This window comes from Rhamphochromis longiceps, linkage group LG10 (genome assembly GCF_057381845.1).
Source record: "Rhamphochromis longiceps isolate RC_006_pf linkage group LG10, R_longiceps_female_GT1.1, whole genome shotgun sequence".
Lineage (NCBI taxonomy): Eukaryota > Metazoa > Chordata > Actinopteri > Cichliformes > Cichlidae > Rhamphochromis > Rhamphochromis longiceps.
The window spans coordinates 22,307,729-22,325,587 of NC_140566.1; the positions used below are offsets into that span (position 1 = coordinate 22,307,729).

At 40.6% G+C, this 17,859-nt stretch overlaps 1 protein-coding gene across 1 annotated transcript; it reads left to right on the forward strand.

Annotated features, from left to right (window-relative positions):
• Window positions 1-22: 22 nt before the first annotated feature.
• LOC146660919 (four and a half LIM domains protein 1-like) lies at window positions 23-17,201 on the forward strand. Its single transcript, XM_085420998.1, has 6 exons — window positions 23-167; window positions 13,514-13,688; window positions 13,808-13,982; window positions 14,270-14,439; window positions 15,075-15,261; window positions 16,120-17,201. The coding sequence occupies exons 2-6, from the start codon at window positions 13,533-13,535 to the stop codon at window positions 16,269-16,271; spliced, it is 840 nt and encodes a 279-aa protein (XP_085277124.1). The 5' UTR covers window positions 23-167; window positions 13,514-13,532; the 3' UTR covers window positions 16,272-17,201.
• Window positions 17,202-17,859: the final 658 nt, after the last annotated feature.

Sequence of the window (17,859 nt, forward strand, 5' to 3'; positions counted from 1 at the left end):
ATTGTGAAGGCTGAGCTCTGAGCCTCGGTGTGAGGTGTGGGTGTTTGGCTGGAGTTGATGCGGCCACAGGCTGCAGTATTTATAACACGTGAAGCCGTCGCTGAAGCGGAGTTCCGCTGCTTCCAGAGAGCCGCTCATCCACCGCTGCAGACCTCACTCTGATCCCGGTAAGCCGACCGATGAGCACCGCTGTTTGTTAACCCTCTGTACCGGACTACCCCAGCCTCTTCTCATAAAAGCTGGATTTTAAACGGGACCGAGTAGCTGCTGCGAGGTTATTTTGTACTTAAGTATTCCAGTTATTAGTCTTTAATAAGTATTGCAGATTTTTAGTTACTTATTTACTTTATTTAATAATAAATAAACACGCAAACTCAGAGCAGGTTACATTTTGGTTCCTGTAGCTCTCTTCCTCTCTTACACTTGCAATGATTTCATTTACACTTAATCTGCAAAGCAGCATCTTGATATCCGGAGAGGAAACTAGGCTTAAAGTTGTCCGGGGCGTTGGCTGTCTGTGTAATATGTGTGTGTGGCTGTCTGTGTAATATGTGTGTGTGGCTGTCTGTGTAATATGTGTGTGTGTGTGTGTGTGTGTGTGTTAGTGTCAGTCTGAGTGCGTGTGAGCTACAGTTACATGCTGACTTGTGAAAGCCTGAGCTGCTCCTGAAATCTGTTTCCAGTTAGGAAGTCTGACTTTTTTTGTTGTTTTTTTCGTCCAATGATGGAACCTCTGAGGCCAAAAAATGCCTCTCAGAGGTCAATTAAAATTCTTGTACTGCTATTTTTCATTGTCCAACGTTTATGCGTGTGCGTGTAGCCATGTAATTGATGCATATGCTCTACCAGCTGGATTCAAGCTCCCCGGACTTTTTTCTTTGGTACTGGTGTGTTAACACATGTATCAAAAATGCCATGCAGGCTTCAGTTCTAAAAATAAAGCTGAAATACTGACACATGGTTAAATAAACAGTCACAATGTTATGTTGGTATGGGGAAATGATGCCTTTTGTTGCTGGATGATGGAGTACAACATCACTCCCTATTGTGAGCAAACACACAGACAGTGTGTAAAACCAAATCCTACCTTCCACTGCCTCAAACACACACACACACACACACACACACACACACACACACACACACACACACACACACACACACACACACACACACACACACACACACAACTGTGGGGAGTTTTCAGTTGGATTCTAAGCATGTTAAAGAAATTAGAGTGAGCTAGTCCCATTAAAGACGTCCCAGCCCAATAAAACTTTATGCTGCTGGTCTTCCTTCACGTCATGGTAACTCCCTGTTGTGTTTTGCCTGTTGTGATTTTAATAGGATTGAATGTAAATAGGTGCAGACACTGTGGTCTTCTGTTTTTATTGATCCCCAATGGTCACGTGAACACTAGAGTTTAGTTTTTAATAGAGATTTCCAATGGATAGCATGGTAGAAACAGAAAGCTTCCTGTGTGTGTGTGTGTGTGTGTGTGTGTGTGTGTGTGTGTGTGTGTGTGTGTGTGTGTGTGTGTGTGTGTGTGTGTGTGTGTGTGTGTTGCCTTTTGTCCTGCAGCCAGTAAAACCTGTTGTGTTGTGTTTGGGTGTGCTGACATTGATCAGGGGGTGTGGAAACTTGTCTCATGCGAAAGGAAGAGGGCCACTTTATTAGTTACAAATTTCCTAAGTTTTCAATTGTAAATTGATGGTTTCTTAACAGAATTGCTTTTCCACTCCACTTGAGCACTCACCAAGTGCTTTAGACAACGTGTGTCAATCTAACATTCACACTCCAATGAACACATCAGGACCAGCTTGGGTTTCAGTATCAAACCACCAACTGTCTGATTATTATTTAACTTGCTCTACCTCCTGAGGCACAGCCATCCCAACTGCACCTTAACACAAATATCTAATCTGCCAATCACATGGCAGCATCTTAGTGCAGTTAGGCAGGTAGCTGTGGTCCAGACAATAACTTAAATCGCTTAGATCGCTTGTTATGCCGAAGAGCATCTCTGAATGCACAACACATAGAACCACAAAGCAGATGGGCTACAGCAGCAGAAGACAACACTTGGGTGCCACTCCTACGAACAGGAAACTGAGACTACAATTCACGCAGGCTCACCAACATTGGAGAGCCTGTCTAAGCCTGTCTTAAACTAATCTAAGGAGCTTGGAAGAAAAAGCAGTTCTGTAGGGAATATTTCCCAGCTGGTACTAGCAAGGTGTACCCAATAAAGTAAGGATATCTTAAGGAAAAGGGGAAGCAGTCTTCCCACTTATCATTAAGTAAGAGTGACACCACTCTCATTCATACATTTTCTGTTGAATAAAAAGCTAAGAGCCAGGAGGTTTTAGCTTAGCCATAAAGACCAGAAGCAGGGAAAGGACAACTTTCAGCTGCTCCCTTTAGTGCTCACCACAGTGGAGCATCTGCTTATATCTCACCCTAGTGTGGATCTGGTTTAGGGGGAAAAAAAGAAAGAAAAATCAACCATCGTCCCCTCTGATGCTCACTAATGACTGCACAGTTGTTAAAGTCAATCAACAAGCGTACAGTACAGTATTCCTAACTCCGTGCAGTCGGCATCTAACATCACATCCTATAGATAGAATTGACTTTTTTATTTAAGGATCAGTTAGATTATGTGTATAAAAATGTTTTTTTTATTTATTATTATTTTATTTGTTGTTTATATAACAGGGGCTCCACATCCGGAGTGGATGCAGCGAAAATGTTGCCAAATCAAACATGCAGTGACCCTTTGTGAATATTGTTAAAGCATGTTGTGGGTTACTCATTTATGCTCTCCCTGACTCTGCTATGGTTGTTTTAACCTAGAGGGAAGCTACACAGCGCCCTCTGGTGGACAAAGTATACACTGTCAACACTAATAACACATTTGAAGGGTGTTTCTTCCTTTTTTTATCTTTACTTTTTAAATTGTCATTTATAAGCTATCTAAATATCAGATACCAACAATTACATAATATTGACAGATATATTGGCCATAGCAATATATCAACTGGGTTGTAACTTTGGTGAGTTCACTGTAGCTTATTTTATTTTAACGTAGTTATTTTTCATTTAGTTTTTTTAAGCAGTAGAAAGAGCCATGCTAGTTGTTTCCCCTTTCTTGTGGTCTTTATGCTAAGCTAGGCTAATCCTGGTTTCTGACAGACAAGACACTTGAAGTATTTCAAAAAATAAATATTCAAAATATTCCTTTAGCTAATATTTTCCAGGCTAGAAAATTTAATTAAAAATAAATCTGAATGAAGACTAGGAGAAATATAGCAAACAGCAGCTGAACTGTTGAACTTATACAGGAACTGTTTGGATGTTTAAAAATGGCTCGACTCATGTGAGGAGTGGCTGGAGTAAGAATCTGGAAAAATGGTTAGAAACGGAGATTTGCAGGGATTTTCTTGGTTGGAGATTTATGAGGGTAGACTGGAACAGTTTGGAGACAGGAGAACCCCTGAGACTACATGAGATAATTTAAACTTTTACGAGTAACTTGGAAGTCTTCCCAGCAGGACTGCTCTGGTGCCAGAGTGGAGAGGGTCTTACTGTCACACACACATGGAAAATGTCATGAAAACTGGTCAGACGTATTTTAGCTCCTGATTTAAAGGTCTTCTCGGTTACTGAGTGGAGAAATGAGTGCAGAAAGTGGAGTGTGTAACTCAAGACAAAGCGAGGTGGGTTAAGTGGATCTAACCAGAAGCTTCTGGTAAAGCCATCATGCCTGTCTTGTAGTAGCGGGACATGCTGTTTCTTTGACCTCACTCAGATCTGTTGTATCAGCTTTATCCCACTGTCTGGAATGCAGCTCTCAGCCGGGCCAGGTAAAACAGTCATTCAAGTTTTTCTTTGTGGCCCGCGCTAGAATACAAATGTTTAGCTGAACTTGCTGCCCAGCTTTAATCACTAATATGTTTCTTTTTCAGCCAGAATGATTGGGATCAGTGGTGGGAGCACTCTAACTGCAGTGTTGTTAGGCCACGATAAGGCTATAGTGTGATCGTTAAAGGTGCTCTAAGAAATATTTTGCTTGGTGAATATAGCAGAGGAAATGAATCCAGTGAGGTATCTGCCAAATGTGTAAACTCACTGAAAGAAAGCACTTCTTTTGCAAGAGAAACCATCTGAACAACAATATATGGTAATATGGTTTTCTCTTTGTGTCCAAGGTAGTTGTATACGTATGTAGTTTATAAAGCAAACCAGTTTGTGAACATTGCATCCTAATGAGGGCAGCTTCTGGTCACGGTGCTGCGATGCATTCTTTTTGTCTGTTGATTTTGTTGGTTTCAGACACGGACACACCTCTTTTATATGGTAATCCAAAGGACTTTAACCAAGTCTTTAGAACAACCACCTAACTGACAAGGGCACCAATCAGATTGTTATCTTTGTTTTCTTTAGTCAGCCAGAGACTTGTTGCCACTTAAACTTGATACAAGGTCCTTCAGATATCGCAGATGAGATTGCCAAATCCTTTTTCATCTTCTTTAAATCATTTTATTACTGTTGTAATATGTTGTAATGTGTTATTACCTGTGCAGATGGTTGCTAACGTTAACTCTCTCCATGAAAATGAAGAAACTTTAAGAAACTTTTAATAAATGACCAGTAACTTTTGAATTTCCATATTTTCACGCTACAGGTGTTAAATTCTAAGTATTACTGTTTGCTTGTTACTATTGTTGCCATTAAAATAACACAACTTCAACCAAGTAAACAGAAATGGACACTTTGTGTTTTGGAAACTTTAATTTATATAAACAAAGCTGCAGCTACTTTTTGAAAACGTGAATTCTCTTCACTTATTTTTATTAAACAACCATTCAAGGTTTTATTCATACAGGCCTAGAGACCAGTTGGCAACCTCCTGGCAACCACCAGTTGCTAGGGAAGAGTGTGTATTTCCCAGCCAGTTGGTGATGAGGTGCATGGTGCTGCACAGAAAACCACCTTGCGATTGCTTTAGTCACTAACAGATTACCCAGGTTGCATGAAGTTTGTACAGAAGACTTGTCTGCAAACACCAACTGCTCCTAGTGCAGTAGTGAAAGTGTGAAAAGTGTTCTGCAATCTGTAAATGGAGACATTTTCCCTTCAAAGTAAATGTGTTGGTTGCAACAATGAGCACATTTACTTTGGTTTCTCAAAAAGAGTTTTACTATCATGCAGCTGGTAAGCATCTGCAGGTAAATTGGTGTCTTCCATGCAAACTATATGCAACCCGGGCAATCTGCTCGTGACCAAAGCAATCGCACGGAAACTTTTGGTGCCGCATTCTCTTTTAGACCTACCTAGAAACATACAGCAAGCTACACCAACCTCTTGTCAACAAGTTGGGGAATGCAAATTTTTCTTTAGAAAGGTAAAACTGAAAACTAACTAAGCCTGTGTGACTGAGACCACAGCTAGCTAATCTGCTTTAATGCTGAGGTTTAATAGAAAAATGAACATATTGTGAAGATAGGGGAGAAACTAGAACTCATGGAAAAAAACCCACATGGAACCACAGGGATAAATTCCACACATAAAGGTTTAAACCCAGAATCCTCTGTTCCTCATAGTTTATTCATCGTCAGGCCGTTATCACTGTTAATGTAGACGTAAGAAACAAGATTGCTTAAATGCCTTTATAGGTTAATGCTGTGGACATTTGCAGTCTCAAAAGTTTCACTTCCTGCTTATGCAGAGGTTAAAACATATTTTTCTAAGCAAACTCGCACGATGAATTCAGACTTGAGGCCCCTGCAGGCAGTTATTTTGTGTTAACTAAAAAAGTGTCACAATGATGCGATACACATCAGTTTGCTTGTGTTTTGGGTAGATTTAACTTTGCAAAGCAAAATGTTACCCAACTTTTTTCCCCCACGAAGTTAGTCATTAAATTGCTAAACTTTTAGACTTCCACATTTTAAAGGTCTCAAGCTTCTCAACAACTGCAACATCATTAAGTCATCATTCATGCCTCGCCTTGATGTTTAAACAATGAGTGACTCCTTATCAATACTCAGGATTTTTCCTGCTGTGCAACCAGAGGAAAGTCTCATTTCTGAATCCAAGTGTATGATAAGAATTTGTTATCTATCCCATCACTAAAATCTGCATAGCAATGCCACAATAGGAGGAAATTGGAACAACAGACATGTTAAGGTTAGCAGAGCTATCTGCAGGCTGCAGAGAAGTACTGGCTGCCGTGCTAAGTCTGTGATTTTTTAAAGAAAAGTCAGCGCTGAGGTCACACCTGCAGCACATACTGAGCGACGTAAGTTGAGCCAGGGTCTGTGGAATCTGCATTAATGACATATGAGTTTAACACAGTCAGTCTGTATGGACGAGCATATTAACAGTTCACTCAGTGTGTGTGTGTGTGTGTGGCTGAACTGTGCCAGCTTCACAGTTCTGATGGAGACTTCCTGTTTCTCATTTTTCCACTACATTCTTGAGCGATAAGCTCATGCCAACACACACACACACACACACACGGCTGGTACACACTCTAAAATAATCCACACTATGTCATGTTTGCACTGGCAGATTTCTTGTCTGTCTCTGCTTCTTTATTGCGCACTCGCTGTCTCTTTCACATCCCCACACGTTTGCCTGATTTTCTCCTCGTCCACATGACATGATGTCACCTTTCCGCGCTCTGTGCTTACACAGTGTGGAAGGCTCGGGTTGGAGGAAGTGCTTCAACTTGTAACCGTCACACTAAGGTGGCTGAAACTTTAACCGAAAGAGGGGAAAAGATTCAGGGTGATTTAAAACTAATGCAGCCGAAATCCACTCCCACTTCTCTTTATTCCCTGAACACTCAGTCCATGACGGATTAAGGATGACACTCTTCTTATTGTTAACAACTGCCATAAAAAGACCAAAACCAACAATGAACCGTTTCTACAAACATGCCTGGTTATCTTAACCCTGTCATACTTTATTTTACAGCACCAATATTTTTAGAAACTACTAAAAGTGAGACAAACCATGGGCCCTGTCGTTCCTCTGACTCAATCCCACACACACAATCCTGCATTTATCTGACTTTAAATAGTTCCCAAGAACACATAATTTACTCTGATTTATTGTCAATAAGAAAAATAAAGACTCACACAAGCCTTTACCACCAGTGCCTTATGCCAATGCCAACTAAAAGTCTTAAAAAATAAAATTTACCAAGTGTGGACAAACTAATGTCACTCCATGGAGAGCTCCACATTCCCACAATGAGCTTTCTTTGGCTGCAGCACTGCCCTCAACTCTGCCTTTAGCCGTGACTGCGTGACACAGCCTAATTTTTCCGTGGTGATCTGACTGAGTTTCGTATTGGCCGCTTTAGCTGGAAGAAAACGATGTGTATGTGCTGCAGTGTTGTTACACAGTGCTATTTATTGCTGGAAAACAAAGTAAAGACGTGCAGCAACAGTGTACTCGGAGCTGCCTGATGTCAGTTACACCTCATTTGTTTTAGTCCTGGCTTCCTGTCAGCCGTTGTTTAGCTCCCATCAGATAACAATTTCACGGTGCTCATAGCCAAGCATCAATACTGCCTTCTATGCGGTTACTGAGCAGAGTTCTGTGTCTTTGCAAAGTTCGACTCTGCAGGTGAAAGCAAAAATGAGAAACGGAGCAGGATTGAGAGCACTGGAAATCTTAGCTGAATCCTTATTAGTTTGGGAAGAGAAGGAATTAAAATGTCAAGAAGCGTGGAGGGAAAACAGGAGGTAACAGGTAAATGCCAGACCTCGCCTTTATCTGACAGGACTTGCTTTCTTCCAGTGGAGACGGATGAGTAACCTCTTCACACCCAGTCACCAAATAAACCAGACAGCTGCTGGTTGCTCCATTGAGTAATGATTGAGGCGGCCACCGAGGGGAAGATATATGTCCAGCTCCACAGTTCGGAGCTTTATTGTCTGTTAAGGAGATGAGACCACAAAGAAGTTATTTAATCAACTTTATTAACCACAGCACCTTTAACCTCTGCCTCATACGTCTGTCAAAAAGCAGCCTGAGACTGGATATTAAATTAAAATCGGGTTTCCTTCCAGACTTTGTGAAAATGTTCATCTGCTTGTATTTGAGACTTTGAATTATGCCATAAAAATGTGCTTTCATGAGCATTCCCAGTCTGAGGAAAACAAAAAGACTTGTGTTGAAGGTTTAAATCACTTGCAAACAAACGAGCTGAAACACATTAAAAATCATTTTGATCAGTTTCGATTATGTCTCACTGACACTAGCAGCTCATCCAGATCCATCGCAGTTCAGCGGGTATTCTAATGTGTGAAGTTCACAAAGAAAGCGTTTAGTTTGCTTGTCATTGCTTAGATTTATTGCACAAAATAATGACTTCTTAACCCTCTGATGCATGAATTATGAAAGCCTTGGTCAAGATTTTTTTCTTAAGTGCTTTTATTCTTCTCAGGACATGAAAAAAAATGTTCAACTCTTTTTTCCCCCAAAATATGTTTTTTTATAAAGTTATAAACTTGTCCACTCCAGTGGACTACATGCGCCTGAGCACTTAGCATGAAATACTGTGAATTTACTATAAAAATTAATTACCTTGTGTTCTATTGTAAATATACAAACACTTGTTTGCTTGTATCCTTTGAAAAACATCTCAGCAATTTTTTTGGAACTTTCAACTCATAAGGCCCCAATGTTTAGACGTAAATAACAAAACCAATCAACAGTCCTAGCTGTGAATCCTACACCTGAATATGGCAAACTATCTCCAACAAGAGAAACATTTTTGAGTCTACACAGTTCTATAACGATGCAGGACAGTATTACCAAGCCCTTAGTAGCATGCTGGAAGAAAACACAAACTGACATCTTAGTCTCTGCATCTCCAAACACTTCTGTGTTCATCACACCTAGGCTGTCCGTAGTTCCTATGTCTCTGTTCTGCTCTGGCAGCCACTCTCATCATCACTGGACTTATCACTGAACTCATCATCACTGCACTCATCAATGAAATCATCATCACTGGAGCTGGATGGAATTTCCTGGACTATTCTGTACGCTGCCTTATTCTTTGCTGCATTTGAAGTCTACAAAATATGATAAAATAATTATTATAGTAACTCAAACTACAGCTGATCTGCACAGAAATATACATTTTAAATGAGTAGCTTATAAATGTAACAATTATATGCTTACTTATAACCAAAACAGTCCCAAAAAACAGTGAGACAATTTATGACTTATGTTAAAAAAATATAGTGGGTAATGCATGATGTCCACTACAGTGGACACATGGTTAATCGTAGTTTTCTACATATTAGACATAACAATTTCTTATTCCAAACAGATAATATCCTTCCCTAGATGTTACTGCATATCATCATATTTTTTTTACCTGTTGGGCTCTTTTAGCATAGAAAGATTGACAGGATATGCCAGCAGTGGTCGGCAGGGGTGACAGTTTGTCTGCCATCTTTGATTCAGAGGAAATTTACTTGCAGTTGCACTAACTGAACACTGAATTGACCTCAATGGAGCATGGCAGCAGAGAGCACTCTAGAGGCTAATATGCAGTTCCACCATAGAAACCAATGCATTAAAGAGATATGTACGTTTTAGTAGCTGTCCACTCCAGTGACCACTATGCATCAGAGGGTTAATAGATTCTAATTTTCAAGAAGGCTCGCAAACCGTTCTATCCACGACAAGTTCATCCAGAACACCACCCAATCAAAGTGCTCCAGCATTCACTGCGTCCATAAAAGGCATGAGCATCATCGTTTCACAGGATACACAGTGACGACACCATATTTCAAGCTGTCGCATCGTTTTGTATCTTCTGATGTTTGATCTTCATCAGCAGTAAGAATCTGATGGGTGGTTTCAGTTCAACTTCGTTCACTACACCAGGAGCAAAATTAGGTGTAACTGAATAATTCAAAGCATGAGAGTTATGTTTTGAAATGAAAAGAGAAAAAGAAAATGACAAATGTTATCTTGAACATATTTGGGTGAAGACCCATCGTATGTGAGTTTGATTAAATTCTGGTTCTCGTCAGTTGCGGATGGACGACGGGCGCTTCGCTATGGCACGAGCTGATGAGTCTGCCAGATGAGCTAAAGAACAGATGTTTGAATGAAAAGGTCAAGTTATTCAAAAGTGGTATTTTAGCCATGATGAAAGTGTGGCCTCTGTGGAAGTGAAATGATAGTCTATACTATTTTTGCACAGACTCTCGAGGTCCTACGGGATGATCGTTTTTTATGATTTTGTATGAGATGTCTGCTGATGGCTTTGTTAACCATTCCCTTTGGCACCATCGTTGGGCAAAAACGTCACTTTTTCCTGTATAACCACTAATTTAGCTGTGTTTAGAGACATTTAGCAAAACATGTTAGTGTTATACTCGCTAAACATCAGCATGTTACCATGGTAACATTACTGTTGAGCTAAAAGCACTATTGTAATTAAGTAGAATGTTTAAAAAACTGCTCATTTTATCCCAATTTGAAATGTTTTCAAGTTGCAAACAGTTTTTCTTGTGATGGCCACTACACACTCAATAATGCCTATTCAGCCAATCACATGGCAGCAACTTAATGCACTTACGCATGTAGACATGGTCAAGATGACCCGGTGAAGTTCAAACCGAGCATTAGAGTGAGGAAGAAATTTATTTTGGTGACTTTGTTGTTGCTGCCTGACAGGCTTGTTTGAGTATTTCAGAAACTGCTGATCTACTAGGATTTTCCCACACAGCCATCTCTAGGGTTTACAGAGAATGATCTGAGAAACCGAAAATATTCATTGAGCAGCAGTTCTCTGGGGTAAAATGTTAATGTCAAAGGTCAGACGAGAAGGTCCAGACAGCTCCAAGCCGATAAGAAGGCAACACAACTCGTTACAACAAAGGTATGCAGACGAGCATGTCTGAGTGCACAACACCTCAAACCTCGAAGTAGATGGAATACAGTAGCAGGTCACACAGGGTGATACTCCTGTAAGCTAAGAACAGGAAACGAAGACTATAATTTACACAGGCCTGCCAAATTTGGACAATATAAGACCAGAAAAGTGTTGTCTTGATTCCTGCTGAACATGCCCTACAAAGGGCAAAGATCAGCAATTGCCAGACCCAGGCCCAGCCATACACACATGTGCGCACACCACTCATTTATGGTGGTGTCAGCCCCCCGAGATGTCAGCGAGCAGATGCCTCCCCGAACTAGTACCGAACCGAACGGGGTCCAACCTAGTACTAGCAAGAGGCACATAATAAAGTGACTAGTAACTGTACATATAACAGTTGCACAACAGTTAAATGACCTTTACATTTGATGCACTACAGAAATGGCTGGTGGACAGACTGGGAAAGGAGTTTCCTAAAATGAGAACTTCCTCGTGAATGTGTGCCGACATGTCGCTCCATACAGGAGGTGAACACTATAGTTTGTGGTTTCTAAGGGAGTGGTTCATTTAAGAAGTGGAGTGTGTGTGTGTCTGTGTGTGTTGTCATAAGGATGTCAGCGTTCCTGATCTCACCACATTAGTCATGCCAGGCATTCCTTCATGCGTTCACCACACTGTGCAGACACACATGGACACACACACTTGTCTCACAGCAGTTTGTGAGAATTCCTCGTGGTCAGGCAGCATGAACCTGATGTGGGAAATAAGTGAGTGAACAGACTGTAGAGATCGCTCCTCTTCCATATTTCCGTGCCTTTGTGTAGCTGTGATTTTAAAAAAATACATTTTTAACCAACATGTTGTTTATTATTTACCGTCTGAACTTCTGGCCCTGTAATCACAGCTCTGTGATCAGATTTATGTTGGTCAACGTGGTGATTTTGGTTCTATGTTTAGGGCGTTTATGTGTCCTGTATTTTAGGGAGAGTGAATTCTGGATTCTGTAGTGTGAGAAATCAAGTGTGCCAACGTTTGCGGTGCTGCTCGTCAGCATGATTAAACAAGAACTAGCAAACAGAATTTCAGAAAGCTTGGTGCAGATATGACGCACGGGCAAATGAAGAACCCATTAGGATTTGATATGGATCCAGATACGTTTCCTTGGAGACGGGGCACTGACTCATAGAGCTTCTACTCTCCTAATGACCTTCTTGGTTTCCTCATTCTCCATTAAAGTAACAAATGTTGGTCCTCAGGAAGGCTACAATTGTGAGATTCTACTAATATTACTAACATTAATATTTGCAATTAATAATAATAGAATAATAGATAATTAGATAGGTTTCACTTGGCTGAAAGGGTTGCCAGGAGAAAGACTCTTCTCTCTAAAAAGATCATAGCAGCATAATGTAGGTTTTCAAATTTGCATCTAAATAAACCACAAAACGTCTGGAATAAGATCCTTAGGACAGACGACGACAAAGTGAAGCCATCTGGCCACAATGCACAGCACCACATCTGGAGAAAACCAAACACAAACAAACTGGGTCATGCAAGAGGACAATGATGGCTGAAAAAGAAAAGAATCGGTGTTTGGCTTTATAATGCATGGCATGGAGTGCAATACATGCATCTAAAATATTGTGGAGTACAAGAAAGTAGTATTACACAATACAAGTACCAACACAAACTCTCACATCTGGACACGTCCCTGAAACAGGGCAGGTATACGGCCTGGGAATACAAAGATGAGGATGGATAGATTACTAGAGGAAGGAAGAGGAAGTCAAGAGCAAATAAAAGCCTAATTCATCTGCCTCCCGAATCAGCTGTAAAATTTGCTGTCAAACTTATCAGTTAGGAGCTGCTTTAACAGGAAGAGATAAGATGCATAAATGGAGAGGAAGCGAGCGCACCGCACAACCACTGTAAACACAGGTACACAGAAACACTGACAGATACGTCATTGTGTATCCACGAAATCAGCTCGAATAACACACAGCTCACACGCAGCTGTGAGCTGACAGAATCCCAGTTCAGCCTCTGATTTCCTCTTTGATGGTGTCTTAGTTTCACCAGCTGCTCAAACATCCCACAGAGCTGAGCCGCGGTGAATAGTTATGGTCTATGTGCTCTGTGGAGAAATTTCAGCTCCGAGCAATCCGTGTAATCATTTTTGTCTCATCTAACTTTTTTATGTTTTTCAAAGATTTTTGCACACAGAACATAAGAAGAAAATAACCTGATGGTTTGAAGAAGTGGTGGAAAATGGAAGTTGCTTCCAGAACTGTTAGAAAGAAATTATTTGATTAATGAAGCACATGATCAGGAGGCTCATCCATAATGAGAATAAATAATTGCAGCTGGATTGTTTAAAATGAGCTCATGCTTAAAATTTTGTGATTGGTTTTAAAGATGTGCTGTTTGGTGAGGACCAAAAGTTCTTAATTGAAACCACAAACGACTAAAATCCATTTTGACCCATGAATCATAAAATATGAACCGTTATCTGTTGTCATAAAACAAAACAAGTGTGGTGTTTACCGCCGTTGCTGGGCAGAGCTTTTACTTCCTCCCTCCGTTCTGTTCTTGCTGCAGGTGGGACTGTATCCTGACGATGGCGGACAGCTCGCAGTGTTTCTACTGCCGCGAGGACCTCGGGGGGAAGAGGTTCGTCCGTAACGAGGGGAGGCCGGTGTGCGTTCGCTGCCACACAAAGTTCTGCGCCAACTCCTGCGCCGAGTGCCACCGTCCCATCTCCGTGGAAACAAAGGTGTCTTATCGAGCTGCATTTCTCTGTGTGGACTTAGAAGTTTTGGTATTTCCTGCCACCTGTGTCCAGCTGTCATCCAAAAAAACCCTCCAAAAAATCTCTCCGTTTTCCTCCATCAGGAGCTCAGCCACAAGGGCCGATACTGGCACGAGGAGTGTTTCCGCTGTGCAAAGTGTTACAAGCCTCTTGCTAAGGAGCCCTTCAGCACCAAGGATGACCGCATCATGTGTGGGAAGTGCTGCTCCAGAGAGGATGCTCCACGCTGCCACGGCTGTTATAAACCCATACTGGCGGGTACGACTGATCACATTCACACCAATGCTCTGTAGAGGGTGGCCCACTGATCTGCTTGTCTTGTGTGATTAAAAAACCAAAGAGTTAGCTGGAAAAAGTCATTTTCAAAAGAGTTTCTTCATCAGAACATCTAAATATATACATGATTTAGGGCAGTACGGGTGTACTGACTATTATAGTGTCAAACTATTGTTAAATAAAAGGACTCATGCAGGCCTAAAAATGTCCTCTATACTACTGTATTTATTCAGCATTAGCAGTAATAATCCTTCTCCTCTCCCCTGCAGGAACAGAGAGCGTGGAGTACAAAGGGAACTCGTGGCACGACGAGTGTTTCACCTGTTACAGCTGTAAACGACCAATAGGATCACAGAATTTTCTCTCCAAAGGAAGTGACATTTACTGCAGCCCCTGCTATGATGACAAATTCGCTAAACACTGCGTGAGCTGCAAGAAGGTAATTTCTCTCACACAGGGAACCAGGCCACCCTCATATCACCAAGATCACTTTGAAGTCACATTTTTATAGCAATTTTAGGCACGCTGCCATTTAAATGTTTAATTGTGTTCATTGTTTTATTTTTATTTGCTTTGACATGTCAAAATTCCTTTAATAAGCAGGCTGTAATAGTGCAATAATTCATAAAATCTTAATCTTTGGATACTTAGGATAATTTTTTTTCTGTCAGGGAAATCTGCAGCCTAATTGCATTTTAGCCTTTTACCCCATTACACTAATGACTGACCAGATTATTAATAAATTATTGCTTCATTTGTACTTTTAACTCGACTATTTAATTCATACCAAACTATGCTAAATGTAACAAATGTGGAAGCCACTGTATCTCACTTGGTTGAGCAGGCGAACCATGCAGTATGTCATGGGGCTACTGCAGAGGCTGCTTACAGCAACCTGCTTGTTCTCTTAAGTTTCCTGCCTTCTCTCCACTGTCGTCTCTAAATCAAGGCTAAAATAAACCCAAGGAAAATATTTAAACAAATCTCGGATGGAGATGTTATTTTAACAGTAATTAAACTACTCAAAGATTATTTTAATTGGATGGTAAAACATCCCTTAACTTCTATCTCCAGCCTATAACCTCTGGAGGAGTGAACTACCAGGACCAGCCGTGGCACAGCCACTGTTTCGTGTGCAGCTCCTGCGCAAAGCCTCTGGCAGGGACGAGTTTCACCAACCACCAGGAGCAGGTCTTCTGTGTCGACTGCTACAAGACCTCCGTGGCCAAGAAGTGCAGCGGCTGCCAGAACCCCATCACAGGTTAGCTTTATACCTGAATTCCTTCTAAACACCAGCGCTTTCACAATGAGAGCATGTTCTCACTCGTTAGTCTAAGTCTTAATACAACATGGTGTTTGTTTTGTAAGTGATGGCTCTATTAGAGTCAAAAGGAGGTTAAAGCAGGTGGCACTTTACCATTCGAATGACATCTTAGCTGGTGTAGTGCGCAGTATCTGCTGTGTCCATAAAAACTCAGCTAAAGTGTTTGCAACAAATATTATTGCATCACAGTGGCTACATCCTTCTTTCATATGCAGTCTGTGATATTGCAGCATGAAAGACTGGACCGACTAACAAGTAAACACAGATCTCAGCTGAGATCTGAGTTCTTAGTTAAACTCGTGGCATTAAAATAAACACAACAGGTAAATGGAAGCTGTACCAGAACCATAACTATGACTGAGTGCACTCAGCTACCAGGTAAGTAAGAAAGAAAGGGAAGTTTGTCTTTATAGCACTTTTCCAGAGAAAGAATAGTTAAATGCACATGCCAAAAGCAACATAGGCACACAAACACTACGCAAACACCTGCATGAACAGATGAGTTTTAAGCTGCTTTTTAAAGGATGACACAGAGAGTCAAAGGTGCAAAGAGAGGTGTAGGTGGGGGGGACCTCACACCATGATGTTAAAAAAAACCTAATAACTATTTGAAGATAAAAAATTAAATCTTTAGATGATTTTAAGGTGTTTTGTAACTTTTCATCTGACGGATCCAGATGTGCTTTAAGGCAATTCAAATACAGCTGATGTCTTTACTGATTAAGACCAGCAGGTGGCACACAAAGGTAGACCAAAGACACGGTCTAACTCCCCTCTGCTCTTCTCTCCTCTCAGGTTTTGGTAAAGGGGTGAATGTGGTGAACTATGAGGGCAGCTCCTGGCATGAATACTGCTTCAACTGTAAGAAGTGCTCCCTCAGTTTGTCCAACAAGCGTTTCGTAGCCAAGGGAAAAGACATCCTCTGCACTGACTGCGGCAACAAGTAGAGACGGACGACTTTATGCCCGTTTCAAAATGATGTAAACCTATTCCCCTGCATTCTTCTCCTTTCTATCACCAAGCTGGCCTTCACTTCCTGTCCGCTCCGGCATTATATCCCCTCTGATAATAATGTGAATAATGAAATAAAATAAAGTAAATAAATAAGGTGATAGAGTCTACAGTGCTCCCCTTGGTAAAGCAAATGTGTTTGGCGAAACAAAGCACTCAGACCATGACTCTGCTGGAGGACGGGTTAATAAAATAATAATAATAATTTAAAAAAAGAATAAAAGGATGTAACCTTACCTGTTTGTTTTTTGTTGTTGTTGTTTTTACATGCCAGCAAGCATCTTATTTCAATATTCTGTTTATTATCCAGCTGAAATCTTGGAAGATTAATTGATGTGAGTACTTTAACCTGCTCTGATGTTAAGTGACGTCTACGTCTGAAAATGAGAAACTCTGAGTCCGGCAGCGGCACGTGTCAGACTTGTATTACATTAAAATGTGTGAGCTGGTGTTTTGAACCACTAGTAACAAGTTTTCACAGGAGGTGACAGGAGCCTTTTCTCTCTGTCCAAATGTAAGAGAACAGTATTTTTACCAACAGCTACCCGACTCTGTTGTTAGAGCTGCATCATTCATTCTTATTCTGCTAAAGCTAACCTTCATTTACTGTGTTGTTAAAAGCTCAGAAATCAATGCGTGTCATGTTGCAGTCGGTAAATGATAAAAAAAAAAAACTAAGGTTGCTTAAATTGCAGCGTTTAATTGTTCATGTGTCCGTATTTAAGTTTTAACTGCTAATTGATATTTGCTTGTTGTATTTTTTACATAAATAAAATTTGTAACCCTTTCACTTCTAAATAAAGATAAAATCTGAATAAATGTTGCATGTTTCTGTGAAGATCAAAGCTCAAATAAACTTTCTATAAAACTGAGAATGACTTTTTCTCTTTTTGATTCAATTTCTCAGTTTATTTTTAATGAATTTGTTTTTGTTTGTTTTTTTAACTTCACATTTTATACGGATGGTTTTGTTGCACAGGGACAGATACCAACCTACTGAAGGCCATGCATGTAGCCTTGAAAGAGTAATTAGGTCTTCATGTTCAGGTAGTGTTGACAGAAAGCAGTGCATGTTTGTCAGAGCTAATTACCGTTTCACGTATGCTTTTGTGTGGCCGTGATTTTTTTCCTCCTACACTTTTATAGATTGACTTTTTGTCCCACCTGCACACACATAATAGCACGAACCGACCAATCACAGCCAGACAACAGCATTACCTGCTTCACGGTCACAGACAAAGGTTTGTGACTTGATTTTTATGCATCGTCTCAGAGCTTGTTCGAAACCAGTGAGCTGAGACTTTGCAGGATGAAGTGTAGTTGCTGAGAATCTCGACCAGGATTTACTTTCAGATTCATCTCCTGGCTTTCAGGCGATTCTGTCGAAGGTAAGTTCTTCACTTATGCTCAAAAACTTTGATAAACTTTGATGCTTCTAATAATTCTAATAATAAAAATACTTTATTATACAGTTAATGCACAAATAATAGTGTAATTATTTAATTTTATTTTTCAGATTTCATC